At 33.7% G+C, this 27,927-nt stretch overlaps 4 protein-coding genes across 7 annotated transcripts; 2 read left to right on the forward strand and 2 right to left on the reverse strand.

Moving 5' to 3' along the window:
- The first annotated feature begins 683 nt into the window (after positions 1–683).
- LOC111418682 (E3 ubiquitin-protein ligase Fancl) lies at positions 684–25,103 on the forward strand. Of its 4 annotated transcripts, none has more exons than XM_023051320.2 (5): positions 684–2,464; positions 19,225–19,919; positions 24,553–24,726; positions 24,765–24,934; positions 24,984–25,103. In XM_023051320.2, exons 2-5 carry the CDS (start codon positions 19,232–19,234, stop codon positions 25,095–25,097), a joined length of 1,146 nt encoding a protein of 381 aa, XP_022907088.2. In that variant the 5' UTR covers positions 684–2,464; positions 19,225–19,231; the 3' UTR covers positions 25,098–25,103. The 4 variants fall into 4 exon arrangements, 3 of the variants coding, with proteins under 3 accessions (XP_022907088.2, XP_022907086.2, XP_022907087.2); XR_011642237.1 differs by lacking the exon at positions 684–2,464 and adding an exon at positions 18,624–19,142 and having other exon boundaries at positions 24,784–24,934; XM_023051318.2 differs by lacking the exon at positions 684–2,464 and adding an exon at positions 18,624–19,142.
- On the reverse strand, positions 17,473–18,547 carry LOC111418683 (zinc metalloproteinase nas-4-like). Its single transcript, XM_023051322.2, has 2 exons — positions 17,894–18,547; positions 17,473–17,839 (listed from the first exon to the last, which is right to left on the reverse strand). The coding sequence occupies exons 1-2, from the start codon at positions 18,513–18,515 to the stop codon at positions 17,520–17,522; spliced, it is 942 nt and encodes a 313-aa protein (XP_022907090.2). The 5' UTR covers positions 18,516–18,547; the 3' UTR covers positions 17,473–17,519.
- Positions 25,104–25,143: 40 nt separating the features above from the next.
- On the reverse strand, positions 25,144–26,096 carry LOC111418705 (NADH-cytochrome b5 reductase-like). Its single transcript, XM_023051348.2, has one exon. The coding sequence runs from the start codon at positions 26,029–26,031 to the stop codon at positions 25,165–25,167; it is 867 nt and encodes a 288-aa protein (XP_022907116.2). The 5' UTR covers positions 26,032–26,096; the 3' UTR covers positions 25,144–25,164.
- A 27-nt stretch (positions 26,097–26,123) lies between these two features.
- On the forward strand, positions 26,124–27,657 carry LOC111418706 (ribosomal protein S3A). The gene is made up of 3 exons (XM_023051350.2): positions 26,124–26,234; positions 26,686–27,274; positions 27,462–27,657. Exons 1-3 carry the CDS (start codon positions 26,173–26,175, stop codon positions 27,612–27,614), a joined length of 804 nt encoding a protein of 267 aa, XP_022907118.1. The 5' UTR covers positions 26,124–26,172; the 3' UTR covers positions 27,615–27,657.
- The last annotated feature ends 270 nt before the right edge of the window (positions 27,658–27,927 follow it).

Consider the following 27,927-nt stretch of genomic DNA (forward strand, 5'->3'; position numbering starts at 1 on the left):
TTAAAATTTTTTATTATTAACGTTATTATTTTTATATCACATCTTAAAATATAATCTTTTATCTTCAATTTAAGATATAAATCATTTATTAACTCCAAAAAATAAAGTTGATACGATTATTTTTTAATTTTGACGTTTTCTAACATAACCTAACTCAACTTAATTTTCTTTAAAAATGTTTTTCTCAAAATTTTTTATTATTACCGTTATCATTTTTATATCACATCTTAAAATATAATCGTTTATCTTCAATTTAAGATATAAATCGTTTCTTAATTCCAAAAAATGAAGTCAATACGATTTTTTTAATTTTGACGTTTTCTAACATAACCCAACTTAATTTTCTTTAATTCCTTTTTTCTCAAAATTTTTTATTATTAACGTTATTATTTTTATATCACATCTCAAAATATCATCTTTTATCTTCAATTTGCGATATAAATCGTTTCTTAATTCCAAAAAATGAAGTCAATACGATTTTTTCAATTTTGACGTTTTCAAACAAAACCTAATTTAAGTAAAGTTAGGTTTTGTTTTAATTAATTTCAAACACTTTTATCTCCAAATTTTTATTATTAACATCATTATTTTTTATATCACATCTTAAAATATAATCTTTTGTCTTCAATTTGAGATATAAATCATTTTTTAATTCCAAAAAATAGAGGTCGCTTGCGGCTGAGGCATTACACTATATCTTGTCAATTTAGTGTTGATCAGCATAATCAGCGACCTTGGCATAATCAGATCAAAGACTGTGCTCTGTTTTTGTTTTACCTTATTAAGGCTCTTATCCTGATCAACTGTATGCCTCGGCCGCAAGCGACCTCGGCATAACCAACTCAGGCGAAGTGTTTTTGTTTTATGAAGGTGAGGTTGCTTCCGGTTGAGTCGCAACGATATATATTGCCCAATATAATATTGATATGGCATGAATCATATTGCCTCAGTCAAGGCTTTGCAGTATGGGTTGTAATATTATATCTATGTAGAATGAATTGGACTGCCTCGGCCGCAAGCGACCTCGGCTTAACACGATATCTACTTTTTCCGATCTGCTGAGGTCTTCGGCTATCTATGTTTTTGTCTTATTAAGCTGTTTCAATATTTCGTATTTCTACAATTTAAAGTATCATTTCGATCATATTTAATACGAAAATTTTAATCAGCGGCCGTCAAGCTTCATTATTTTTGAAATATTACTCAACAATGAAGACTCATTTTTTTATGGAGTAGCACTCCATTTTGGGTATCTCCAATTTGTCACCTGTCATATTTTCCTTTTTTTTGACATTTTTCGGTGTTTTAATTCCAACAATTTCTTTTTTCGAAAATGTTTTTTTTTTAATTAAAGAAAGTAGGTAAAACTTGTTCGTAACATGAAAAAATCGTCCGGATAACCGTTAAGTTGAACCCAACAACCGTTCGAAAAGACCACATCTGGGTGGGAATCGCGTTCGAAAACCGTGGGGTACACGCACACACACAGGTTTTAAGCAGGAATTTTTTAAAGAACCTCAAAAATAAAAAACAAAAAAATAAAAAATATGTACCATAGGCGGCGAGGAGAAGAGAAATAATGATCTCTTTTCTTTCTTTTTTTTTTTTCTTTCTTAAACCCAACCGACGCGATCGCAGTTGCTGGGCTCGTAGTCGTCGTCGTCTGCAAAAATCAAACTGGCCGTGCACCGGAGAGATTTTTACAGAGAAAAACCAGTCGTAGCCGTTTTGAAGACGACGACGACCGACGTCCGTTTGAAAACGTTAACTAAATAACGTTATTTTAATTTAATAAATTATTTTAAATCATTTTTTTTAAATTTTTTTCAATATCAAAAATTAAGTTTTAAATCAACTTCCGCAATTCATTTTTTTTAATTCTTTCTCTTTCTATTTTTCATCCCTTTCTCTTTTTCCCGGGGTCTCTCGCGCGCGCGAAACGTCGCTCCATCTCGCTCCTTTTTTGTTATCCTCGTCCGTTCCATTCAATTGTTTTTCGTGTACCGGGTGCATCGCGGGATTGCAACGCCACCTTTAGTCCGCGCATTTTGCAGTAGAGTGCGCAAGTGCATAACCGTATGGGGCAAAGAGAGCAGCGATCGCAGTTGCAAGTGCACGTACTAAACGTTCGGCAGCCGTTTTCCCATACTCATTCTTCTTCATCTTGGCCTACCTCGATTTCTATTCTAAATCATAATTCGCGTCGTATTTTTCGCGGATGTTGTGCGATTATCGTTTGTTTATTCTTTGATTGTTTATAATTTGTGTTCTTTTTATTATCGAGTGTGTTTTTAAAAATGGATGATTTCTTTTTTGTTTTGACCCGATCGAAATAATCAAGGAGTATGTTTAAATAAGATTTTTTTGGTGTTTCGAGTAAATTTTATTGTTGGTTCAGTTTTATTTTTTGATTATTTTATTAGTTTTATTATTTTTGAGAATATTGTGATTTCGAATAAATTGGGTAAGTTTGGTTATTTTTACTTTTTGATTTTGGGATGATTTTTGATGCCCCTTTTTGTTTTTCGACTGTTCTAAGCTTCAAAATTTTCGAGATGATCGCGTTTTAACTTTCTCAAATTCCGGCGGCCATTTTGATTTTTACGCCGTCCATTGTTTTGCAATACCTCCCGCTCGAACTAAAGTATGTTTCGAGAATCGAACGCTTTTGTTCCGCGATTCGATCTAGCAATCATTAAAACCCCCCGAAACTTAAATTCATCTCCCCCACCCCAAAACAAAAATTCGCAAAAAAAAAGAAAAGATGGGGTGACATCTATTTTAACCTCTCTTTTTGTCTAATACTTAAAATAAATCAATACCTACTCTGAGTTGAAGATTATCTATTTCCTTTTTTTGAACTAACCAATTTTTTTGATTTCTAATTAATTTTAAGTTTATATATAAAATTAAAAAAGAATTTTTTTGTGATTCCCTATTGGTTGGAGTCGAGTAGAAAAAAGAAAATAGCAAAAAAAATTCTATTAGTATTTTATAATAGTAGGTAAAAAATGGGAGTGGCTTAGTGACCCTCCGAAAGTTGTCTAAACCACTCTATTGGAGAGGGAACCATGAACTCCGTGTTCCTCTCCTCACCGTTATGCATTTTTCTAGTCTTTCATAATGGCTGATCTAGCCGCCCCGGTCTTAGAAAGAACCGTTCGGGAATAAAAGAATTGCATCAGAAAAGAAAGCAAAAAGTTCGTTGTATCTCAAAAATTAAAATTGATACCTCAAAGCGGATTCGTTCGATGAAAAGAAGATGCTGGCATCCATAATTTGTCGATTTTTCACAAATTTATTACGATGGAGTAAAAATTCAAAAATTTCGATTAAGTTCAAAACGAGATATCTCAAAAATTAAAAAAGATCTTTCAAAGCGGAGTTATTCAATAAAAAGGAGATGGTTTTATCCATAAATTGTGTATGTTTCATAATGATTCTCCAAGAAATCAATTTTTCACAAATTTATTACGATGGAGTAAAAATTCTAAAATTTCGATTAACTTCAAGACGAGATATCTCAAAAATTAAAAAACATTTTCCAAAGCGGAGTCGTTCAATGAAAAAAGGATGCTTTCGTCCATAAATTGTGTATGTTTCATAATGATTCTCCAAGAAATCGATTTTTCACAAATTTATTACGATGGAGTAAAAATTTTAAAATTTTGGTTAAGTTCAAAACGAGATATCTCAAAAATTAAGAAACATTTTCCAAAGCGGAGTCGTTCAATGAAAAGAGGATGCTTTCATCTATAAATTGTGTATGTTTCATAATGATTCTCCAAGAAATCGATTTTTCACAAATTTATTACAATGGAGTAAAAATTTTTAAATTTTGGTTAAGTTCAAAACGAGATATCTCAAAAATTAAAAAAGATCTTTTAAAGCGGAGTTATTCAATAAAAAGGAGATGGTTTCATCCATAATTTGTGTATGTTTCATAATGATTTTCCCAGAAATCGATTTTTCACAAATTTATTACGATGGAGTAAAATTTAAAAATTTTGGTTAAGTTCAAAACGAGATATCTCAAAAATTAAAAGACATTTTCCAAAACGGATTCGTTCAATGAAGAGAGGATGCTTTCATCTATAAATTGTGTATGTCTCATAATGGTTATCCAAGAAATCGATTTTTCACAAATTTATTACGATGGAATAAAAATTCAAAAATTGCGATTAAGTTCAAAACGAGATATCTCAAAAATTAAAAATGATTTATCAAAACGGAGTTGTTCCATGAAAAGAGGATGCTTTCATCCATAATTTGTGTATGTTTCACAATGATTTTTCCAGAAATCGATTTTTCACAAATTTATTACGATGGAGTAAAAATTTTAAAATTTTGGTTAAGTTCAAAACGAGATATCTCAAAAATTAAAAGACATTTTCCAAAACGGATTCGTTCAATGGAGAGAGGATGCTTTCATCTATAAATTGTGTATGTTTCATAATGATTATCCAAGAAATCGATTTTTCACAAATTTATTACGATGGAATAAAAATTCAAAAATTGCGATTAAGTTCAAAAAGTGATATCTCAAAAATTAAAAATGATTTTTCAAAACGGAGTTGTTCCATGAAAAGAGGATGCTTTCATCCATAAATTGTGTATGTTTCACAATGATTTTTCCAGAAATCGATTTTTCACAAATTTATTACGATGGAGTAAAAATTTAAAAATTTTGGTTAAGTTCAAAACGAGATATCTCAAAAATTAAAAGACATTTTCCAAAACGGATTCGTTCAATGAAGAGAGGATGCTTTCATCTATAAATTGTGTATGTTTCATAATGATTATCCAAGAAATCGATTTTTCACAAATTTATTACGATGGAATAAAAATTGAAAAATTGCGATTATGTTCAAAAAGTGATATCTCAAAAATTAAAAAACATTTTCCAAAGCGGAGTGATTCAATGAAAAGAGGATGCTTTCATCCATAATTTGTGTATGTTTCATAATGATTTTTCCAGAAATCGATTTTTCACAAATTTATTACGATGGAGTAAAAATTTTAAAATTTTGGTTAAGTTCAAAAGGAGATATCTCAAAAATTAAAAGACATTTTCTAAAACGGATTCGTTCAATGGAGAGAGGATGCTTTCATCTATAAGTTGTGTATGTTTCATAATGGTTATCCAAGAAATCGATTTTTCACAAATTTATTACGATGGAATAAAAATTCAAAAATTGCGATTAAGTTCAAAAAGTGATATCTCAAAAATTAAAAATGATTTTTCAAAACGAAGTTGTTCCATGAAAAAGAGGTGGTTTCGTCCATAATCGGTGAATGTTTCATAATGATTATCCAAGAAATCAATTTTTCACAAATTTATTACGTTTTAGTAAAAATTCAAAAGAATCGTTTAAGTTCAAAACGAGATATCTCAAAAATTAAAAGACATTTTCCAAAGCGGATTCGTTCAATGAAAAGAAGATACTGTCATCCATAATTTGTGTATGATTATCCAAGAAATCCATTTTTCACAAATTTATTACGATGGAGTAAAAATTCAATTATTTCAGTTAACTTCAAAACGAGATATCTCAAAAATTAAAAAAGATCTTTCAAAGCGGAGTTATTCAATAAAAAGGAGATGGTTTCATCCATAATCGGTGAATGTTTCATAATGATTCTCCAAGAAATCAATTTTTCACAAATTTATTACGTTTTAGTAAAAATTCAAAAGAATCGTTTAAGTTCAAAACGAGATATCTCAAAAATTAAAAGACATTTTCCAAAGCGGATTCGTTCAATGAAAAGAAGATACTGTCATCCATAATTTGTGTATGATTATCCAAGAAATCCATTTTTCACAAATTTATTACGATGGAGTAAAAATTCAATTATTTCAGTTAACTTCAAAACGAGATATCTCAAAAATTAAAAAAGATCTTTCAAAGCGGAGTTATTCAATAAAAAGGAGATGGTTTCATCCATAATCGGTGAATGTTTCATAATGATTCTCCAAGAAATCAATTTTTCACAAATTTATTACGTTTTAGTAAAAATTCAAAAGAATCGTTTAAGTTCAAAACGAGATATCTCAAAAATTAAAAGACATTTTCCAAAGCGGATTCGTTCAATGAAAAGAAGATACTGTCATCCATAATTTGTGTATGATTATCCAAGAAATCCATTTTTCACAAATTTATTACGATGGAGTAAAAATTCAATTATTTCAGTTAACTTCAAAACGAGATATCTCAAAAATTAAAAAAGATCTTTCAAAGCGGAGTTATTCAATAAAAAGGAGATGGTTTCATCCATAATCGGTGAATGTTTCATAATGATTCTCCAAGAAATCAATTTTTCACAAATTTATTACGTTTTAGTAAAAATTCAAAAGAATCGTTTAAGTTCAAAACGAGATATCTCAAAAATTAAAAGACATTTTCCAAAGCGGATTCGTTCAATGAAAAGAAGATACTGTCATCCATAATTTGTGTATGATTATCCAAGAAATCCATTTTTCACAAATTTATTACGATGGAGTAAAAATTCAATTATTTCAGTTAACTTCAAAACGAGATATCTCAAAAATTAAAAAAGATCTTTCAAAGCGGAGTTATTCAATAAAAAGGAGATGGTTTCATCCATAATCGGTGAATGTTTCATAATGATTCTCCAAGAAATCAATTTTTCACAAATTTATTACGTTTTAGTAAAAATTCAAAAGAATCGTTTAAGTTCAAAACGAGATATCTCAAAAATTAAAAGACATTTTCCAAAGCGGATTCGTTCAATGAAAAGAAGATACTGTCATCCATAATTTGTGCATGATTATCCAAGAAATCGATTTTTCACAAATTTATTACGATGGAGTAAAAATTCAAACATTTCGATTAAGTTCAAAACAAGATATCTCAAAAATTAAAAATCGTTTCCTAAAGCGGAGTCATTCAATAAAGAGAGGATGCTTTCATCCATAATTTGTGTATAATCATCCAAGAAATCGATTTTTCACAAATTTATTACGATGGAATAAAAATTCAAAAATTTCGATTAACTTCAAAACGAGATATCTCAAAAATTAAAAAAGATCTTTTAAAGCGGAGTTATTCAATAAAAAGGAGATGGTTTCATCCATAATCGGTGAATGTTTCATAATGATTCTACAAGAAATCGATTTTTCACAAATTTGGAGTAAAAATTCAAATTTTTGAATTTTCGATTAGTTCAAAAAGTGATATCTTAAAAATTAAAAAAGATTTTTCTAAGCGCAGTTATTCAATAAAAAGGAGACGGTTTCATCCATAATCGGTGAATATTCTAAAAAATATTTTGTTTGTACTCGACCGATTTCGACAAAATTGCTGTCCTCAGGATTACTTACTTAGAAAATCAAATCCTTCGCAAGATTTTCAGAATTTATGATTTAGGAAATAAATGAATTTTCACATCAGAAGTCTACATCCCCGGAATAATCAGTAATTGACATGGTTAGGTCTCAAAAAGTTCACTACCACTACAATAATTTTAATCACTCTTTTATGAAGAGTCACCGATAATTGCATTGATTTGTGTTTTCTAAGCGCTTTACTGCTAACAACAGAAATTTTGGTTTATATTGATGCTCAAAAAGCTCTTGTCTCAGAGTGAGCGATTACAAAATAGCAAGACTTTAAGAAATTAACTCAGTCATAGCCTTGATAATCTTTTCAATGTTTTCTAACTTTTTATTTAAAGTCTTCAATAACTTCATTCTTGTAATGGATATAATGATTTAGATTAACACACAGCCGCTGTTCTTTACAATAAGCATTCGATATGTTTTCTGCCTGTTCAACAACCTGTCTCTGCGTTAAAAGTGTAAAGACTATGTTGTTTCCATGCTTTTGGTAGGATTAAATCAGCGAAAATTTCAAAAATTGTAAATAAAAGATGAATATAAGAACAATGTTGTATATAATAAAACAGCTTTTTTTAGCTCCTGGGGATATAAATAGTATTATTATTTAGCCACGGAATACAGAAAGTAGTTCCTTAATTAGTCAACAAAGCAAAAGTATTATTTTCTATGCTTGAAAACAACTCTAGTCAAGGCGGTTTTTGTTATGATACAGCGCAGAGTTTTTTAACCCTTTAACTACATTGAGATGAATGCGGGGATCGAATACATAGCACGAGCACGTTCTGTTCCTAACTTGATGCGCGTTAAAACTTTGCGTCATTGTGTTATTGTTGTATTGTTTGCACAATGTATGCCACAATGCCATTTTGTTAGTTGACGTTTGAATTTCATAAAACCAAATATATAGAAGTTTATACCACATCGATATTAAATTGAACCAGAACAGAAAAGTAAGATATTATGTTATTAAGCCGAGGTCGCTTGCGGCCGAGGCAGTATAATTCATGCCATATCACTGTTATATTGACCGGAAGCAACACAGTACGGTTGTTACCACATTGATACAATTTTGAACAATGCATATTATTGCGACATCGGCTTAATAATGCAAAAGCACTCTCTTTCATCTGGTTATGCCGAGGTCGCTTGCGGCCGAGGCATACTGTTAATACCACACCGACACAATTTTAACAACACATATTGAAACGCCTCGCCCGCAAGCGATCTCGGCTTAATAAGGCATAACCCTCTTTTTGATCTGGTAATGCCGAGGTCGCTCGCGGCCGAGGCATACGGTTATTACCATATCAATACAATTTTCAACAACATAATATATTGTAACGTAATCAGATCAAAAAAGTGGTTTTGCCGTATTAATCCGAGGTCGCTTGCGGCCGAGGCATACGGTTGTTACCACGTCAATACAATTTTCAACAACATTTATTGTTGCGTAACCAGATCAAAAAAGTGGTTTTGTCGTATTAATCCGAGGTCGCTTGCGGCCGAGGCATACGGTTGTTACCACATCAATACAATTTTCAACAACATTTATTGTTGCGTAACCAGATCAAAAAAGTGGTTTTGCCGTATTAAGCCGAGGTCGCTTGCGGCCGAGGCATACGGTTGTTACCACATTTATACAGTTTTCAACAATACATATTATAGCGCCTCGCCCGCAAGCGATCTCGGCTTAATACGGCAAAAATCTGTTCTTTTGATCTGATTATGCCGAGGTTGATACCGTACCAATATTAAATTAGTAAAACATAACGTAGCGCCTCGGCCGCAAGCGACCTCGGTTAAACATGAGGTAAAAAATTCATGACTTCGTCTGCTTATTATCTAAGGTATAGAGCTCGGCTATCAGGGACATTGCGCGTTAGTGTTCTCTCTCTTTGTGTAATATTTATAAGGGTGCGAATTTGTATTTGTTATTCTTGTCATTTCCGTTTTTATACAGGGTGTTTCTGAATTGATGCGAAAGATTTTAAGAGGTGGTTTTTCAGCAAAAGTTAAGGGGTGTCTTTCAAAATCTGCAACGTTCTTATCTCTTAACATTTTACAACTAACAAATTGTTACTTTGATCACAAAAAATAAAACAATGCTGAGATGAATTTGACATAACTTCTTTCCTTTGACTAATAATAACCAATCTGAATTAATTCACTTGAGAGTGTGTATTATTCTATTTTTTTGTAATCAAACTGTAGGAGAAAATGTTAAGAGACAAAAAAAGTTGTGTATTGAATCACTCTATGTTGTAGTACACGTATGAAATGTTCTGATGCAAGGTATGATAAGGGTTGATTTTTCAGTCCCTTGTAATAACATTTCCGGGTTATTAATAATAATAATAATTCATTTATTGACTTGATAACAAAAGCCTAATTCAAACATATAATAACATATCAAAATAAAAATACTATTAATTAAATCAAGTCAACTCGGACGATTATCAGAGGAGGTTTAGATAAACAACTCTGATTTTCACAATCGCCCGAAAATACTATAAATAAGAAGAGAATAGAAGAAGACAAGAAAACAGATAAATCGAGAAAACACGCAAAACGTGACAAAACACAAAAGAACAAAAACAAAATTGTTTTTTCAAGCAACATCAAAAAACAATTTGTAATTTAAATGCCAAATTTCATTCTTCTAAATTCCTCCATAGTTAATTTATTAAATAAAAGCAACTTTTTTCCTTAACTTTAGAGTGCTGTAACTCGGTGGGGGAAGGGGTTTTGAACAAAAAGTTATATGAAAGATCTTTCGCATCAATTTAGAAACACACTGTATAATCCATATTTTCAAGAAAGAACATCACCAGGAAGCTAATTGCAAGTTTTGTATTCAAATCGGTTCTATTCTTCATTGTACTTGGAAAACGTACGTTCTGTCAAATATAAGAAGAAGTTTTAAACGTCAAAAATTTTTAAGTAAATATTTTGGGATATTACGGTATTTGAACTGTAGGTGAAGTGATATCAGTAAACATAGTGTTATAAATTGTTTTTGAAGATTATATAAAGCTGGATTTTCCACGTCAATGAAGAACTAAGCTGTTTTAAATAGATGACTTTAATCTTCTAATTCTAAGCTATCTTTAAATCTCGTTTTCTTCTCGTCATATACAACACCATATGATTATTAATCGCATTCGCAAAATATATTAAATGCGTTTTTATTTCGGATATAACCTCAAAATGTTTATAAAAATCGTTCGGATAATCCCTAAAGATAACCTTATTTTTTTTTTATTCATGTATAAATTTAGGTTTATTTTTACTAACATAAGTTACTAAGTTACGATCCAATTTTCGACCGGTAGTGACCCCTTCGATTTGAACAAAAAAAAACCCGGACTTCCAGTGGCGGTGCGTCCGCATAAAAAATCAAAAAAGGAAATAAATAAGTCCCCCCCACCACCTAATTCTTTTCATCAACACTTTTAAAAATAGCCTCTCTTCTTCTCTCTTATTCTTTGCGTATATTTTCGGTGCGTTTTCAGTGCGTCTCGTTGGATTGTGCAGATCGACCACCACCCGCCGCCTCTGATTCTCATCCATCGGGAATAGGAGAAGGAGGAGGCGGCGGCGGTAGAGAGGGCGCTGCACTCAAACGTCCGTTGCACTTGTTTTTAAGGCTACGTTGCCAAATTTCGTTGTAAATCACGAAAAAATGTTGCGATAAAAAATTTCGATTCCAAAAAAAATTTTTTTTAAGTTTTAAAATAAAAAAATTGTTTTAAATATTTTTTGTAAAATTGCATAACGGTTTTCAACGGCTTGAATATCGAAGCGAAAACGAATCGAGGTTCTGTGTGTGTAGAACGATTCCGCACACTCACTCACACATTTACGGACCAAGTGCGTATAGGGCATTACACTCCGCCAAGTTGGCTGCTGCTGCTACTGCGTGCAGCTGCATTTCAACCTTGACAGTGTGCGGAGGGGTCCTGTTTTGGAACGGTTGCTAAGCAACCGCGACTAGACACGTTGAGGCGGAGTCTCGGATTGAGGCCACGCCTCGTTACGCGATTCCCGACGACGTCGTCGTCGTTGTCGCAGTCTTTCGTTTCACAGACTATACGATCCGCTTTTTATATATATATTTTTAATAAATCACATTAATTTTTTGCGACATTTTTAATTGATTAATTTTTTTTTTAATTTAGTGTGCGTGTGGTTTTAATTTGATTTAAATTTTTTTATTGTGTTTAAACGGAAATAAATTCGTAGTGAAAAACATTCCTAACCTCGCACAAGCTTACATCGCGTATGTGTCTACTTTAATCTAATCTGAGGTGGCCGGGGAACGCGATAAACGCCTTCTAAAAATAACGTTTAAAAATGCGCACGACCTCCGCGAACAGGAGAGCAACAAACCTTGTGTGTCAATTGTTTTTTTTTTTGTTTTTGTTATTTATTTTTTTTTTTTTGGTGGATTAAAATTGAAATTTTTGTTTTATTAATTTAAGAAAAGGAATAAAAAATAAATAAAAAGGGTGAGTTGGTTAATTAATTAATTAATATGATCAACGCGTTTGAAGTTAAGAAATCAACGCACACTTAATCGTTAAAGGTGGCGCTGTTAATTCATGGTGAAATGAGCACCAAATCGCGCGGATTTAATCCAAATACCTTTGATCACCGACGCATCCTCGATCAAAAAAGCACCAAAACCGAATTAACCTCAAAAATCGTATCTAATCTTTGTAGGGGGCGTTACGCGACCTAACCTCATTCTTTCTCTTTCTTTATCTCTTATTTCATTTTTTTTCTATTCTATCTTTTTCTTTCTCTTATGGGGTCCACGGCCGCCCCGATGACATAACATCTCTCTCGAAACGAAGACGACGACCTCTGGTGGAGACCTAGGTTTCGCGAGAGTTTCTCGTATGTTCGTCGTCGTTGTTGGTAGGTAAAAGAAAAGAGAGACAACCACGAGGAGGAGTGAGAGGAATAAACGTGGCAACACCGCGTCTGTCTCGTTGCGTCGCAGTCGCCCTTGGAATCCGCGATCGCCGGGTCACAGACCGCCGGTCGGCCTCCGAACCGAATATTTCCGAAAATGAACGAGGCAAGATCGGATTTATTCAAAAAAATCAAACATAATAAAAAATTAATGCCTAAATAAATATAATTAATTCGTTAATATTGATTATTATTTTTCTTCAATTTTTACAATAACAATAACCCGTAGATCCGAACTTGTGTTAATTTAAAAGGTCACAAGTTCGTATGTACCGGGAATTGTTGTGGTGAAAACATCAACGTTTTCTCAAAACTTAAAGCCTGAAGATTCCGTTTTAAGAAGAAATCGGTGTGTTTTGGATTGAGGTAGTAGGTTGTATAGCAAAATATACGTCTAGGAGTACTGTACGACCTGCTAACTTTGTCCAATCACACCAGAAACCATCGAATCCGCAAAAATCCCAATTTTATGTAACCAAAACAAATAATAATAAAATTAATTTGTATTTCGTTAATTTTTTTTTTTCAAATTTTCTTTAAAACCTTCATTTCCCTGAGACCCTAACTTGTGATGTCATTTTAAACTCTCACAAGCTAGCGACTCGGGTATTGATGGTTTGAGTTAACTTCTTGTATAACTAAAAGATTAACCGAATAATATGTTAAGTTGTGTGTTGCACTAATTCTTGAAAACGAAGCGTTCTTCGGGGGTATTGATTTTCGAGAAACGCATGGCGGGTCAGCACCGGCTGCGCAATAACACGCGTACCAGCACGTAGTCGTTGCAACCCGACAATGTTGGTTACGTTGGGTTAGGTTAGGAACTCGATCGATAATTATACACTATGTATTTGATTCACCAAAATCATCATAAATTTATTTCATTTCATACCTTCATAATTTTCTGTTAATATCTTAGAATTTTCGGCTAAACGCTTGGATACAGTGAAAGAAGACCCCAAGTTAGGCTAGGGATGATATTTAAGACTATGTTGAGGAAGGCCAATCCAAAAACATATGTTCCACCATCTTACATAACATCTCTTACAAACGAGTTCTGTTGCGCGTATTCTTTCAGTATATTGAGAAAAGTCTGGTTAATATCTGGGTTTTGACTAATTATGCCGAAAATTATGGTGGAAATGTATGATTTTGCATAATTAAGGTTTGTGTGGGCAATTTTATGCCCACACAAAAATTTATGTCTCACCCATAAACAACCTCGAAAAATATTCGTCCACAGCGCTCGAAATGTATTGGGATTTTTCGACAAAAAATTTGAAAAGTGCGATTTTACTGCTTGGAACTCAAACTTAATACAGAACGGAGAATATAAGATTTTGCCTAATTAAGCCAAGGACTCTTGACGCCGAGACACAGCAGCAATACGAGATCCAATTCTGAATGGATTTTGTGTTGTTAGGTTGGTCGCAAAATAATTTCGTTTTTTTATGAGAATGTAAGACGATTTTCTTATGGCAAGTAAATATTTTATTGAATTTATATAATCAAATATCTTTGGCCATCTTTCTGACAGTAGCTCACCAAATTCTTGTTCTTTGAAGCCATATGTTGAGTATTCAAATTAAACCTAGACGTTTCAAATGATGTCTTGGTTAGCTTCTACTGGCAGTCCAGAACATGGTGCAGCTTCAATGTCAAAATTGCCGCAATACATCTTCCCTATACGCAAATATATTTCGATAGGTTAATAATAAAGAAATGCCGAAAATCTTGCTTTTCACTTCGTACTCAATCGAAAGCAACAATACGAAATCAATAGAAATTTATCACAAGCCATATATTTAATGATTATGCGGCTTTAGTGTGACGTTGGCTGTGAAGAAATACATTTAAGTCCTTTCTTAGGAAAAAAAAACGCACAACCTAATAATTCTAGCACTTCAGCCGAAAGCAACCTCGATTTAACATAAAGTTTACCAGCCTGGGCCGTAAACGATTTCAGCATAATTAGCTGAAATCTAAGTATAGCCGAGGTTGCTTGCGTTCGAGGCACAGTGTAATAACGCCACAAATGTATAGCCTGCAATATATGATTCAATTTTGACTACATATTGTATTAATTGAAAGATCTATGACTTCTCTGATTATGCCGAGGTCGCTTGCGGGCGAGGCGCAAAGAGTAAATCTTGTAAAAATTGTAATATTTCAGCCTAATGGCTAAATTTAGTGTGGACCACTTTTGTACTATTATGGTATTAACTAACCCCTTGGCCGCAGGTAACCTCGATTAAAGTAGGTATGAATCAGTTTTCAATGATTTTGATATTAACTAATACCACGGCCGATCAACTTGGTATCAATCAGTTTTCGGTATGTTATGGTATCAATTGTTTCGACTCGATCGCAAGCAACCGCGGCTAAGGTTGGAGAAAAAATCTATGATTAAGCCGAGGTCGCTTGCGGACGAGGCGCAACAATACGTGAGCCAGTTCTGAGTATATCTTGTATTAATGAAATGCCTCGGCCGCAAGCGACCTCGGCTAAACTAGGTAAGAACCAGTTTTCAATGTTTTTGATATTACCTAACTGCCTCGGCCGCAAGCGACCTCGGCTAAACTTAGTATCAATCAGTTTTGGGTTGTTATGGTATCAATTGTTTCGCCTCGATCGCAAGCAACCTCGGCTGAGGTTGGAGTGAAAAATGTATCACTTCACGGATTAAGCCGAGGTCGCTTGCGGACGAGGCGCAACAATACGTAAGCCAGTTCTAAGTATATCTTGTATTAATGAAATGCCTTGGCCGCAAGCGACCTCGGCTAAACTAGGTAAGAACCAGTTTTCAATGATTTTGATATTACCTAAATGCCTCGGCCGCAAGCGACCTCGGCTAAACTTAGTATCAATCAGTTTTGGGTTGTTATGGTATCAATTGTTTCGCCTCGATCGCAAGCAAGCTCGGCTGAGGTTGGAGTGAAAAATGTATCACTTCACGGATTAAGCCGAGGTCGCTTGCGGACGAGGCGCAACAATACGTGAGCCAGTTCTGAGTATATCTTGTATTAATGAAATGCCTCGGCCGCAAGCGACCTCGGCTAAACTAGGTAAGAACCAGTTTTCAATGATTTTGATATTACCTAACTGCCTCGGCCGCAAGCGACCTCGGCTAAACTTAGTATCAATCAATTTTGGGTGGTTATGGTATCAATTGTTTCGCCTCGATCGCAAGCAACCTCGGCTGAGGTTGGAGTGAAAAATGTATCACTTCACGGATTAAGCCGAGGTCGCTTGCGGACGAGGCGCAACAATACGTGAGCCAGTTCTGAGTATATCTTGTATTAATGAAATGCCTCGGCCGCAAGCGACCTCGGATAAACTAGGTAAGAACCAGTTTTCAATGATTTTGATATTACCTAACTGCCTCGGCCGCAAGCGACCTCGGCTAAACTTAGTATCAATCAGTTTTGGGTTGTTATGGTATCAATTGTTTCGCCTCGATCGCAAGCAACCTCGGCTGAGGTTGGAGTGAAAAATGTATCACTTCACGGATTAAGCCGAGGTCGCTTGCGGACGAGGCGCAACAATACGTGAGCCAGTTCTGAGTATATCTTGTATTAATGAAATGCCTCGGCCGCAAGCAACCTCGGCTAAACTAGGTAAGAACCAGTTTTCAATGATTTTAATATTACCTAACTGCCTCGGCCGCAAGCGACCTCGGCTAAACTTAGTATCAATCAGTTTTGGTTTGTTATGGTATCAATTGTTTCGCCTCGATCGCAAGCAACCTCGGCTGAGGTTGGAGTGAAAAATGTATCACTTCACGGATTAAGCCGAGGTCGCTTGCGGACGAGGCGCAACAATACGTGAGCCAGTTCTGAGTATATCTTGTATTAATGAAATGCCTCGGCCGCAAGCGACCTCGGATAAACTAGGTAAGAACCAGTTTTCAATGATTTTGATATTACCTAACTGCCTCGGCCGCAAGCGACCTCGGCTAAACTTAGTATCAATCAATTTTGGGTGGTTATGGTATCAATTGGTTCGCCTCGATCGCAAGCAACCTCGGCTGAGGTTGGAGTGAAAAATGTATCACTTCACGGATTAAGCCGAGGTCGCTTGCGGACGAGGCGCAACAATACGTGAGCCAGTTCTGAGTATATCTTGTATTAATGAAATGCCTCGGCCGCAAGCGACCTCGGCTAAACTAGGTAAGAACCAGTTTTCAATGATTTTGATATTACCTAACTGCCTCGGCCGCAAGCGACCTCGGCTAAACTTAGTATCAATCTTTGATTATATATAATATGGATTGAGCCAACGAGAGAGATAGCTTGTGCAAGGTGATCGAACCGAGATAGACATAGAAGCGTACTGCCATATAATGGGTGTACTGATAGAAGTGAGATAGATATAGAAGCGTACTGACATGTAATATATATATCTTTGTTACACTTTCACATTATCGCTTTCCATCTGCGTCTATTCACCTTGAGCAACATTTTTGTTGGTAGATATATTCAGTTAGCTCAATCCATATTATATATAATCAAAGGTATCAATCAATTTTCGGTGGTTATGGTATCAATTGGTTCGCCTCAATTGCAAGCAACCTCGGCTGAGATTGGAGTGAAAAATCTATGACTTCACTGATTAAGCCGAGGTCGTTTGCGGACGAGGCGCATAAATACGTGAGCCAGTTCTGAGTATAACTTGTATAAATGAAATGCCTCGGCCGCAAGCGACCTCGGCTAAACTTGGTATGAGCCAGTTTTGGGTAGTTATAGTATTAACTAATGCCTCAAGCGACCTCGGCTAAGTTTAAAATGGAAAATCTTTCCTAATTAAGCGAACAGTTTTTGGTGGTTATGGTATTAATTGTAGCACTTGATGTAAACCACGCTCTAACGTTAATCGAGATAGTTTGCGTAGGAGGCGCTCTTTTATATCCCGCTTCGATTTGGGTAATGAAGCCAATATACGTCAGTTATATCTAGATAATACTTCCTACAACGTTATTGTTTAATATTAAATTCAAGATGGTTGAACATTAAAGAGAAATTTCATATGAAATGAGTACAAATTTAGCCAACTCAACAAATCAAGATGGCCGAAAACTAGACGCGGTTATCTAGCGTCATCTATGAGTATTTAAACGCAATTAGGATACCATAAAATTATTTTTTTAACATAAATATTAATTTATTAAATCATCCATTTCAACTTATCCAAAAGACGTTAATAAATTTTGAAATTGTCCTAACAAATTCATTATCGGATTCTTATTATTACTATTATTAGTATTCGGTTTTCCTTGATCCATCATCGTCGTACAATTATACATATTTCTGATTTTTCGTATATCACCAACACTAAATCCGTCTCTTTGTCCGATTCGAACGTTGCTTCTTTTCGGCACAATCGTCGGTTTTTGATTTGCGCTAAACGCGTACGCCGAATAATGCATAACTGAATTGTAATCGTAAGGAATTCCGTATCCAACAGCGATCTCTTTCGGAACTTTGGCAAAATTAAAATCGTGACCTAAAAAAATCCAATTAAAAATAAATTTAAACTAAAATATTTATAAGATTATACCATTTTGAATATTTTCCCATTTAATATCGACGAAATTATCTCGTTCGTAACGGGTTTGTTCGTGATTAAAACCTACAGCGTGCATTAATTCGTGTACGGGTGTCCCTAAAGTTCCTAAACACCCGGGACTTTGTAAGTTTACTTCTTGCATACCACCGATTTTTCCAACACTCGACCAACATCCCGTTCTTGTGTTGATGATGTTGATGTAATCGACATCCTCAGGTTGGCGTCGGCGGAATCTTATACAGGTGTTTTCGTGGTATTGACGCATTGCTTCGTAAATCATATTTAAATCGCCCTCAGAAAATGGGCCGGTGATGACGTAGGGGATGATTCCAGCATCCCATTTCGATCCGAAATCAACCAAACCATTCTTTGATTTCCGATTGATTAAGATATCGCCTTCTAAGTAACCCGAGAGCTCTTCGGGGTTCGCCAAATTCGTTTTCGGGGAGTAATCATTGATGATGTCACCGACTTTTTCGTTCGGAGACCCGAACATTTTTGCACCATAATCCAAAATTAAATTGTTTAAAACATTTTCTTGAATCGGGTGGGAAAGAAGAATTTGGAGTTGAGATGTTACGATAACGGCGAATAGATGGCGTTGCGAAAACATTTTTTTAAAACACTTTTGAACACTGAAAACTAACTGATTGCACTTTTTTGTAACAAAGCGTTTTTATACTAAGCGATTCAAGATCGCGCGATGTTAATATGACCTAAATTTTAATAATTCCGAAATGATAACGAATAATAATGTTATTTTTTTAAATGTGTAATTGCGGTTCTTCCTTGAAAAATTGTTTGCTTTTTGATAAAGTGGTCGTTATGTCTTTTAAACGTATTCTAGGAAATCGTTAAAAAGATTGTAAAAATAAAATTATCATTTTTAACTTAACCTTAAAATTTCGTTCAAATTTTAATTAAACGTCAAAATTGAAATGTCAAAATAATTATTTTGAAATTAATTTTGGGATTTTTTCCCAAATAATCAAAAAAATAGGCCTTTTTAATCAAAATTGAATCGTAATCGGTTTGGATTATCAAAATTTCTTATTATTTTTAATTAATTTTTAATTTTCCCGCTCACCACATCAAACATAACCCAACTTTTTCTTTCACATCTTCTTCGACGCAAAAAGAATTTTCTTATTAATAACAACGAATAAATAGCGAATAAATACGGGAATCATCAACGAAAACGTTACGAACATCTCAAGGTAAAAAAAATCGTAAAATAAAGGTATTTATTTTTATCTTTTTAATTTTAAGGTTATGTTTTATTTTTCTGAGATAAACTCAAGGTAATTTTGTGTTTTTTTTAGGTAAAAGATGACCCAACGAAGCGATTTGGACTTATTATTGAAATACCCGATGGTTTTACCAAAAAATTACTCAAAATACGAATATTCCGGTTACATAAAAGTCAACGAAAACGATTATGAGGTTAATTTCACCATCGAAAATAAAAAGTATATATTAAAACCAACCGACGATTTAAACCCATTTTGGAATAAAATTAAAAAATTAAGCGAAATTGATTATTTCTCGCCCGTCGATTTCTTGGACACATTAACAGAGTGTATTAAAAAGAACTCAAAATTAGAAAAACCCGAGGATTACGTTGATTTATACCGGAAAGTTCTACGAGAATACTCCGAATTAAGACAATTCTACATCAACATTGATTATGCTCAATTATCGAAAGATTTAAAAACAATACGGGTGGTTCATTCTGATGAGAAAAGTCGAAAACACCCCATTTTAATTGAAGTTGACTACGAAGCGCCTCCTAACAAAATATTTAAAATAACTAAATGCGATCTTCCTGAATACCAAGAGAGTCTTGTTAAACCTCCAGATGGTTCTTTACTAACAGTTTATGAGAATTATTTAAAAATCGTTAATAATAATAACCTGCAAGCACTTTTTGATATTTTAGATGAGATTGATAAGAATTGTTGGGTTTTAGAGCCTGAAAATCCAACAAGGAGGGATGTTTCAAGAAGAATTATGCTTGGTAAATACAAAATAATAAATAACAACCCAACCCCTCACCACATAGTGTGCCTTTCTTATTATTAATACAATTCGTGACATATTTAGGATAACCACTTCCAAGATTTATGAGTCAAATCGTCATTTGACTAATTTTTGCAAAACTGAATGTTTAGATTATTGTAAATAGTGAGAAAAAGTAAGTCGCGTTGTAATAAATATATAGATGAAAGGTAAGTATCTATTCAATGATTTGAAGTAAGGTAAGTATCTATGTTGTATTTCTGTGCTCACAAGTCTTGAAGAACCTCTAGATTTTGAAGAAGAACAATGGGACAGTGAGAATGATTTGCCCCTAATAAATATACTGGTTCATAGAAATAATACCAGATGAGATAGAATCAAGATTTACCGAAAGATATAATAAACATGCTCAAAACTTGCTCACACCAGAAATATGACAGCAGAAAAAATTCTATTAAGTCTATTATACAGTTGCCTTCTACAAGAAGCTATTGGAAATCTTCCATAGCTATTCCTGCAAGTTGTGCCACTATGTCTTGTAACATATTTGAAAAAATCGAACAACTACATCTCAGAATGAGCAGCAATTCTCGTAAACCTAGCGGAAACGATACCTAGAAATCAGAACTATAAGTTATATTTTAACAACTGGTTTACAAGTATAAACCTACTCATATATTAAAACAAGGTATTTTACCTCTTGATACTGTTAGAAAAAATCAAATGTAGATGGCGTAGTCACAACTATAATATGTCGGAAGTCAAAATGTGTCTTAATACAACACGCCCGAGTAGTGTAAGCATTTACAACTCCTACATGGGAAGAGTTGATCTCTTGGGCTCAATATTAAAATTTTCTTAGATCTAATGTGTGTAAAGCATGGCTTTTATGGAGAAGAAGATTTGCTGATTCAGAAATGTCTTTGCCACTTTCTGAATTGAAACTAGAAATAGCTAAAGTGCTAACAAAATCATTTACAACCTAAACTGGATCTAAAAAAAGAAAGAAATTCCTACCCAAGACTGATGAACGCCAACGGTGTAAATATCCACAATGTAAAGGAAAATTCTTTGTAATGTGCACAAAATGTAACGTTCACCTTTGTTTCAATAAAGATCGAAACTGTTCTTTTAATTTTCATGTAACATATTTAACACATTCATGTTTAATTACAGTAAATCTTCTTGTTAGTTTTGCTTATACAGTACAGGTGTTCTAAATTCGTTGTCCGCATAGGCATGACCACGTTTTTCGAGAAACTACTAATGCCGAACTCTCTAAACAGCTATCGTCTTTTTCTTTTAAAACAACACTTTCAAACAAGACCAACAATATATAAATCGGTTGAATGGTGCGATATTATCTAAGCTTCTACTAAATGATGTTGTCAAAGTTATAGCTCATCGTCTAACTTTTTGAGATTAGCACTTTGCCTATAAGGATTTTTCCCCAAACCTCTAGGCCTTAACATTGTCGAGATACAGCCGCTCCGTACCCTTAACATAATGGCTGCCACGTGATACATACAGGGTGTCTCAGCGAGACCGGTCATTAGACGTTTCTGGGGTTCTGGCGAAAATAAAAATTTGAGAATTCAGACTTAAGTATTATCAATTACGATCTATTCGTCTAAAATATTTTCAGATTTCTTGCACTTCCGGTTATACCGGAAGTCGCCACCAACTTTATTTTTTTAAATGGAACACCCTGTATATTTTTACATATTTGGATTTGTCTGTTTTCAAGGTTTATAAAAAACTTTACTTTTTGCAATTTGATTCGTCCGTTCTCGAGTTATTCGAATTTTTCTAGAAAAATCTGCTCCAGCAGACATTTGTTCAAAAAATCAGAGAACACTCGATTTTTGGGATATAAATTTAGGATTGAGAACATGCTTAAGCAACATGATGGAGTATGTTTTGGTGCCGAGAACTGCTGTCTAGAAGGTTTGGTCACTTTACTATGGCACGTTAACTTTTCAAAATTTGGAAGTACCATAACTTCATTTTCTTAAATGGCACCCCCCATATTTTATTTCTTAGTCGTCTTCGGTGTCTCATTCTACATCTTTTATATCCCATATGTCCCATACCTAATATTAATAGTTTGGGAGATAATTAGGGTTTTTTGAAAAATGCACACATATTATATGGATATTTAGCCTAGTGTGCCATGAAAAACAAGCCTTCTCAATGAGTTCTTGCCAAAGACTCACTTGTTTACGTCACTTGATGCATGTGAGCTAATAATTATCTGTTATGTCCCTTAATTAATATTACTGAAACGAGTTAAAATCTATAACAATAACGAAAATAATATTTACACAAATCAAGAAATTCTTAATTTATTTTTTATGCATGAAAAGCGCGACATCTTTTTTCAATCTTCTTTGGCAGCTCGAATTGAGGTGTTGGGACTGGGCTCGAAATAAGCCAAGGTATTCACCTCTTCCGTTGCATTATCTACTACATTTTTTGGTCAGTTTAACACGTGATTAACTCGTCCAAAATACAAAAAATTTGCTTCTATTCTTCTAAATTTACCTTTTGTCAACGGAGATAAATGTGGACAATTTTCATTAAACATTCTGCAAGTTCTACTAAGAACTTTGTCGCACTTTTCGTGCACAAAAAATAAATTATGGATTTCTTCATTTGTATAAACATTATTTACGTTATTAATATCCATTTTAACTGGTTTTAGACTCAAAAGCATCAAACAACGTAAATCAGACTTTGACGTTTATCAATAAGTCATTAAACATTTGTTTTCCATGGCACACTAGGTTAATATCGATATGATATGTGAGCATTTTTCAAAAAACCCTAATTATTTCTCAAACTATTAATGTTAGGCATAGGACATATGGAATATAAAAGATGTAAAATGAGACGCCGAAGACAACTAAGTAATAAAATATGGGGGGTGCCATTTAAAAAAATGAAGTTATGGTGCTTCCAAACTTCGAAAAGTTAACGTGTCATAGTAAAGTGACCAAACGATCTAGACAGCCATTCTCGGCACCAAAACATACTCCGTCATGTTGTTTAAGCATGTTCTGAATCCGAAATTGATATCTCAAAAATTGAGTGTTTTATGATTTTTTGAACAGAAACAAAGGCAGAATCAAATTGCAGAAACTAAAGTTATTTATAAACCTTCAAAACAGACAAATCCAAATATGTAAAAATATACAGGATGTTCCATTTAAAAAAATAAAGTAGGTGGCGACTTCCGGTATAACCGGAAGTGCTAGAAATCTGAAAATATTTTAGATGAAGAGAACGTAATTGATAATACTTAAGTCTGCATTCTCAAATTTTTTGTTTGGCCAGAACCCCAGAAACGTCTAATGACCGGTCTCGTTGAGACACCCTGTATATGAATGTCACTTGTCTGTTTTCATTTTCATCTTTGCCTCTCCTAATTCTTCCATTGTTATCTCTTCATTTGCTATGTCTGTAGTGTCTTCCCTTATCTCATCTTTTCTTCCCTCCTTCGTTATTTATGTGCGTTTTCTATCCTGGAATTTTGTAAAATGTCTCTTGTAGTTGTCTTTATCTGGTTGTTTTTATTTTTAACGGCTTTTGATTCCAGAATTTCCTGTTATTCGATCTGTATGTTTCACCTAAGTTTGTTCCGAACTCTTCTCAACTTTCCTTTTTCGCATCCTTTACCATATTCTTAGCTACATCTCTGTTCGTTCTATACTTTGCTCTTCTTATTATATCTTCTTGTTAATTGACTGTCGGACCTCTTCATTCCACCAGTGTGTTCTCTTTGTCTGATTATTATGTTTTCTCATTCCTCATCTCTTTAAATTCTCTGTTTGTTCTAGTTTCTGAAATTCGTTGTTTGTTTTTTCTTGGTGTTTTAGTCTTCCTTCCTCCTGCCTTAGTTTATGGATGTTTATTTAGTGTTGGTTTTCATCTTCTCTCTTTCGATTTCTATATTATTAATAGTCGCCATAACTAGTCTGAGGTTGGTGGTTGGTCCCCGCTTCTGCTTTAGTCTTTACCTCCTCGACTTTGTTTTAGAGATTCCGGGTGTATGTGATGTAATCAATAATACTCATTTATCTTGCCTCCTCTGACTTCACATAGTGTTTTTAATCAATAAGTCGTCTATTTGACAAAATAACAGTATTCTTTGCCCATTTTTATTCATCACTGCCTCTCCCTGATCACTATATTCTCCTATACTACTTCCTCCCTTGTGTATTATAATTACATCCTCTCCTTGTTTTATGGATTCCGATTCCAGAATTCTTGAATTTACTGGTGCATACTTATTTACTCTTTTATTTGGTTCCTCTGTTATAATTATTCCTACTCCCTCCTTGCTCCATATATTTTCTTGGATTCCTGAAAAGTATAGATTATTTATAGATTATTCTCATTATTTCTATCCGAAACATCATCTCCTCCATTATTTCCTTTTCCTTTCCCATTAAAGTTGTAATATTCCACGTATAAAGCTGGAAACATCTTTATGACTTTCCTATTTTCTGCCATTTTCATCCTCAGTAAAGTAAGTTCAGTCATCAAATCCAACCTTTATGTGAATTTTCTTAGAGTAGTCCTTATCTGTCCATATATTCGTTCCTTTCAACTCTTAAATTTTTTTTTAGATGAAAAAGTCTCGATCGTGATTACTTTCAACCCGAAGGATGTTTCGACGATCCCCCAAATCAAATTCTTAGGCCCGGTGGGGTTAACCAAGAAATACGTGGACTTATTAAACAAAAATTGTGTTAATTACAACCCACACGGCGACACAATCTTGGAATTATACAATTTATTAGGTACATAAAGTTTTTTGGGAATTATTTAATTTTAAAAGAAATAAAAAATTTTCCAAGGCAACCAACGAACGTTTTGGAGGAGGAATTGCTCGTCAACGATGAAGAGTGCTGTATATGTTTTTCGAAGTGGTTAGAAGGAAAAGCGCCGGAAGTTCAATGCGAGAATGGATCGTGTAGGCAACGATTTCACTTCGACTGCTTATACCAGGTTATTTTTTCAATTATGGTTAAAATAAAAATAATATTTATGTTTTTAGTGGTTAAGATCATCGAGTTCGACCACGTTTTATTACGAAATTTACGGAAATTGTCCAAATTGCGAAAAGAAAATCCGATGTCCATTTCCAGCTGAGACAAACACAGAAAATTGATTTGGATTTATTTATATATAAAAAATAAATAAATAAATACAACAAATTTAACAATAAATTTTTTATTTTAAAACACAAAAATGTTTTTATCTTGAACACTTTTCAAATAATTTTTGATACAACCACTAAAATTTTCACCCCCACAAATCAAAACTTGAACATTTTCACTTTTATTCTTTAAAAACTCCCCAATTTGAGTCTCCCCCAATCGATTTTCATGCACGATCTCGTTATATTTACAAAAACCTTTTTTAGAACCCCCCAAAAACACCTCGTAATCAAAATTCCAATACTTTTTTAACTCGTATATCTCATCATGCAAAAAAATCTCATTGCAACAATAAAACAACTTAATAAAACCCTCAAAATTCTCATCATTAACCATTTTAATGATCACCGAGTAAATAGGCGCAATCCCCGTGCCTTGCGCTATCATTAAAACATCCCTAAAATCGTAACTAATTTTGAAATCTCCATAAGGGCCCCTCCAAAGAGTTTCACTCCCAATGTTTAATTTATTAATTATTTTCGACATCATCCCACCTTCGTATAACTTAACAAGTATCCTAAATTGTAATCGACCCAAATTGTCGCTTAATAAAGGGGTGTAAGCTCGCGTAAAAGATTCCGATGTCGACTTTAAACTTGATTTCATCAAAAAATGTTGGCCCGGCTCAAAATATAAATTCAAATCATCACTTTGTGATTGTCCCGAATACTCAAAAATAATCAAAAATGAATTTTCGGTGTGTTTTAATTTAGTAATTACCCTAAAAGTTGAATAAGAAGTGTCCGAAATGCAATTTTTTAACATTTTTAGGTTATGTTGCCCCAATTTAATTTTTCTAAGTTTTTCTTCGTACACGTCGAATATGCAAGGGTTACAACCCGAGTTGCAACAATCTTCTTGATTCGGTGGCCCGATTAAATCCATTTTTTAATTAATTAATTTATTTCGTACAATAAATTTAATATTAAAAAAAAAAAATTAGGTTGGTACTAAAAGTGACGTTTGACAATTATAATTTTATCGGCGCCAACTTCATGTTGTTCTTTCTATACTCGCTTAGTGAAGATGGCGGTAGGCAAGAATAAGGGTCTCTCGAAAGGAGGCAAAAAAGGCGTTAAAAAGAAGGTGTAAGTACTAAATATTAATCTAAATTTGTTCGTTAAAGCAGTTTTTATTCGCGCGTTTAAATAATTTTTGGATTTATCCCCGGATGGTGTCGAAAAACTCCGATGAAAATTTGTTGTTTTTCACCGACATGTGTCAAAAAATTTTTTTTATATCATTAAATTAATTATTATTCACTTTAACATTAACTATAATAATTATTAATCGTCTCATATCTTATTAATTAATAATTCAAGTACTTATTTGATTTGGAACAATTTTAAATGTTGACAGTTTGAGGTTATGTTTGGGGATGAACCCCAATTTCTTTTAAAATGATGACACACTCAGCTCGCTTTGAGTTAAAAATCGATGAAGAATCATTGTTCCCTATTATTTTCATTCTGAACCCCCCAAAAAATAACCTAATTTTTTCGTGAAAAAGGAAAATCTTACGATATTCGTATTTTCCAGAGTAGACCCATTCACCCGTAAAGATTGGTACGATGTAAAAGCCCCATGCATGTTCACCAAACGCCAAATCGGTAAAACTTTGGTGAACCGTACCCAAGGAACTCGAATCGCATCGGAAGGACTCAAATTCCGCGTCTTCGAGGTATCAACAGCTGATTTGGAAGATGATACCGATGCGGAGAGAGCGTATCGTAAATTTAGATTGATCGCGGAAGACGTACAAGGAAGAAATGTGTTAACGAACTTCCACGGGATGGATTTGACCACGGATAAATTGAGATCGATGGTGAAGAAGTGGCAGACGCTTATCGAGGCTTCCGCCGACGTTAAAACCACCGATGGATATCTTTTGAGGGTATTTTGTATTGGATTTACCAACAAAGACCAACAATCGACCAGAAAAACTTGTTATGCCCAACATACTCAAGTGCGACAAATTAGGAAAAAGATGGTCGAAATTATTACAAAGGATATCACAACAATTGATTTGAAGGAAGTTGTAAATCGTTTAAGACCAGATTCGATTGCTAAGGATATCGAAAAAGCTTGTCAAGGAATTTATCCTTTACATGATGTTTATATTCGCAAGGTATTAAAAAAAATTAATTTAATAATATTAATAATAATAAGTTACATGATGAGAATCTCAGCTCGCTTTGAGTGATTCAATGAAGAGTATTTGTTCCCTAATTATTTTAATCTGATTAAAATCTTAATTAAACAAATTTGACGTTGACATTTGAGGTTATGTATTAAAAAAAAAATTTTTGTTTTAGGTTAAAGTATTGAAAAAACCACGTTTTGAGCTTTCTAAGTTGCTTGAGTTACACGGGGACGCTGGAAAAGGGGGTACCACTGAAGTTGGGGAGGTGGGAAGCTCGGCGGATCGACCGGAAGGTTACGAACCACCAGTTTTAGATTCGGTGTGATTGTATCGTTTGTAACGATAGAATAAAATTTTGTTTAAAAGATTTTTATGTTGTTTTCTTTACAAACTTATTATTTTTTAAATAATTATTTCATTTTCACCGAAAAAAAAGTGAGGTTAAAAAAATAAAAATCACTAACCTTGTTTTTGTTCCAAATTTTTTTTGGGAATTCTTCACAACACTCATTATTAATTAATTTTTTAGCACAATTAAGTCATTTTCACCGATTTATCTATAATTTATCACTAAATTTTCTTAATAAAATTAAGACGCGGCGAAAACTTTTAAGATGGCCGATTTAAAACAAATGAAT

The sequence above is a fragment of the Onthophagus taurus genome, unplaced genomic scaffold (genome assembly GCF_036711975.1).
Source record: "Onthophagus taurus isolate NC unplaced genomic scaffold, IU_Otau_3.0 ScKx7SY_16, whole genome shotgun sequence".
Classification (NCBI taxonomy): domain Eukaryota; kingdom Metazoa; phylum Arthropoda; class Insecta; order Coleoptera; family Scarabaeidae; genus Onthophagus; species Onthophagus taurus.

Coding starts and splice junctions, on each gene's coding strand:
- LOC111418683 (XM_023051322.2), bottom strand. CDS start 18,515: ATGTTTTCGCAACGCCATCTATTCGCCGTTATCGTAACATCTCAACTC. Junction 17,840..17,893: donor ATGGGAAAATATTCAAAATG/GTATAATCTTAT, acceptor GGATTTTTTTAG/GTCACGATTTTAATTTTGCC.
- LOC111418682 (XM_023051320.2), top strand. CDS start 19,232: ATGACCCAACGAAGCGATTTGGACTTATTATTGAAATACCCGATGGTT. Junction 19,920..24,552: donor TTCAAGAAGAATTATGCTTG/GTAAATACAAAA, acceptor ATTTTTTTTTAG/ATGAAAAAGTCTCGATCGTG. Junction 24,727..24,764: donor GGAATTATACAATTTATTAG/GTACATAAAGTT, acceptor TAATTTTAAAAG/AAATAAAAAATTTTCCAAGG.
- LOC111418705 (XM_023051348.2), bottom strand. CDS start 26,031: ATGGATTTAATCGGGCCACCGAATCAAGAAGATTGTTGCAACTCGGGT.
- LOC111418706 (XM_023051350.2), top strand. CDS start 26,173: ATGGCGGTAGGCAAGAATAAGGGTCTCTCGAAAGGAGGCAAAAAAGGC. Junction 26,235..26,685: donor AAAGGCGTTAAAAAGAAGGT/GTAAGTACTAAA, acceptor CGTATTTTCCAG/AGTAGACCCATTCACCCGTA. Junction 27,275..27,461: donor ATGATGTTTATATTCGCAAG/GTATTAAAAAAA, acceptor TTTTTGTTTTAG/GTTAAAGTATTGAAAAAACC.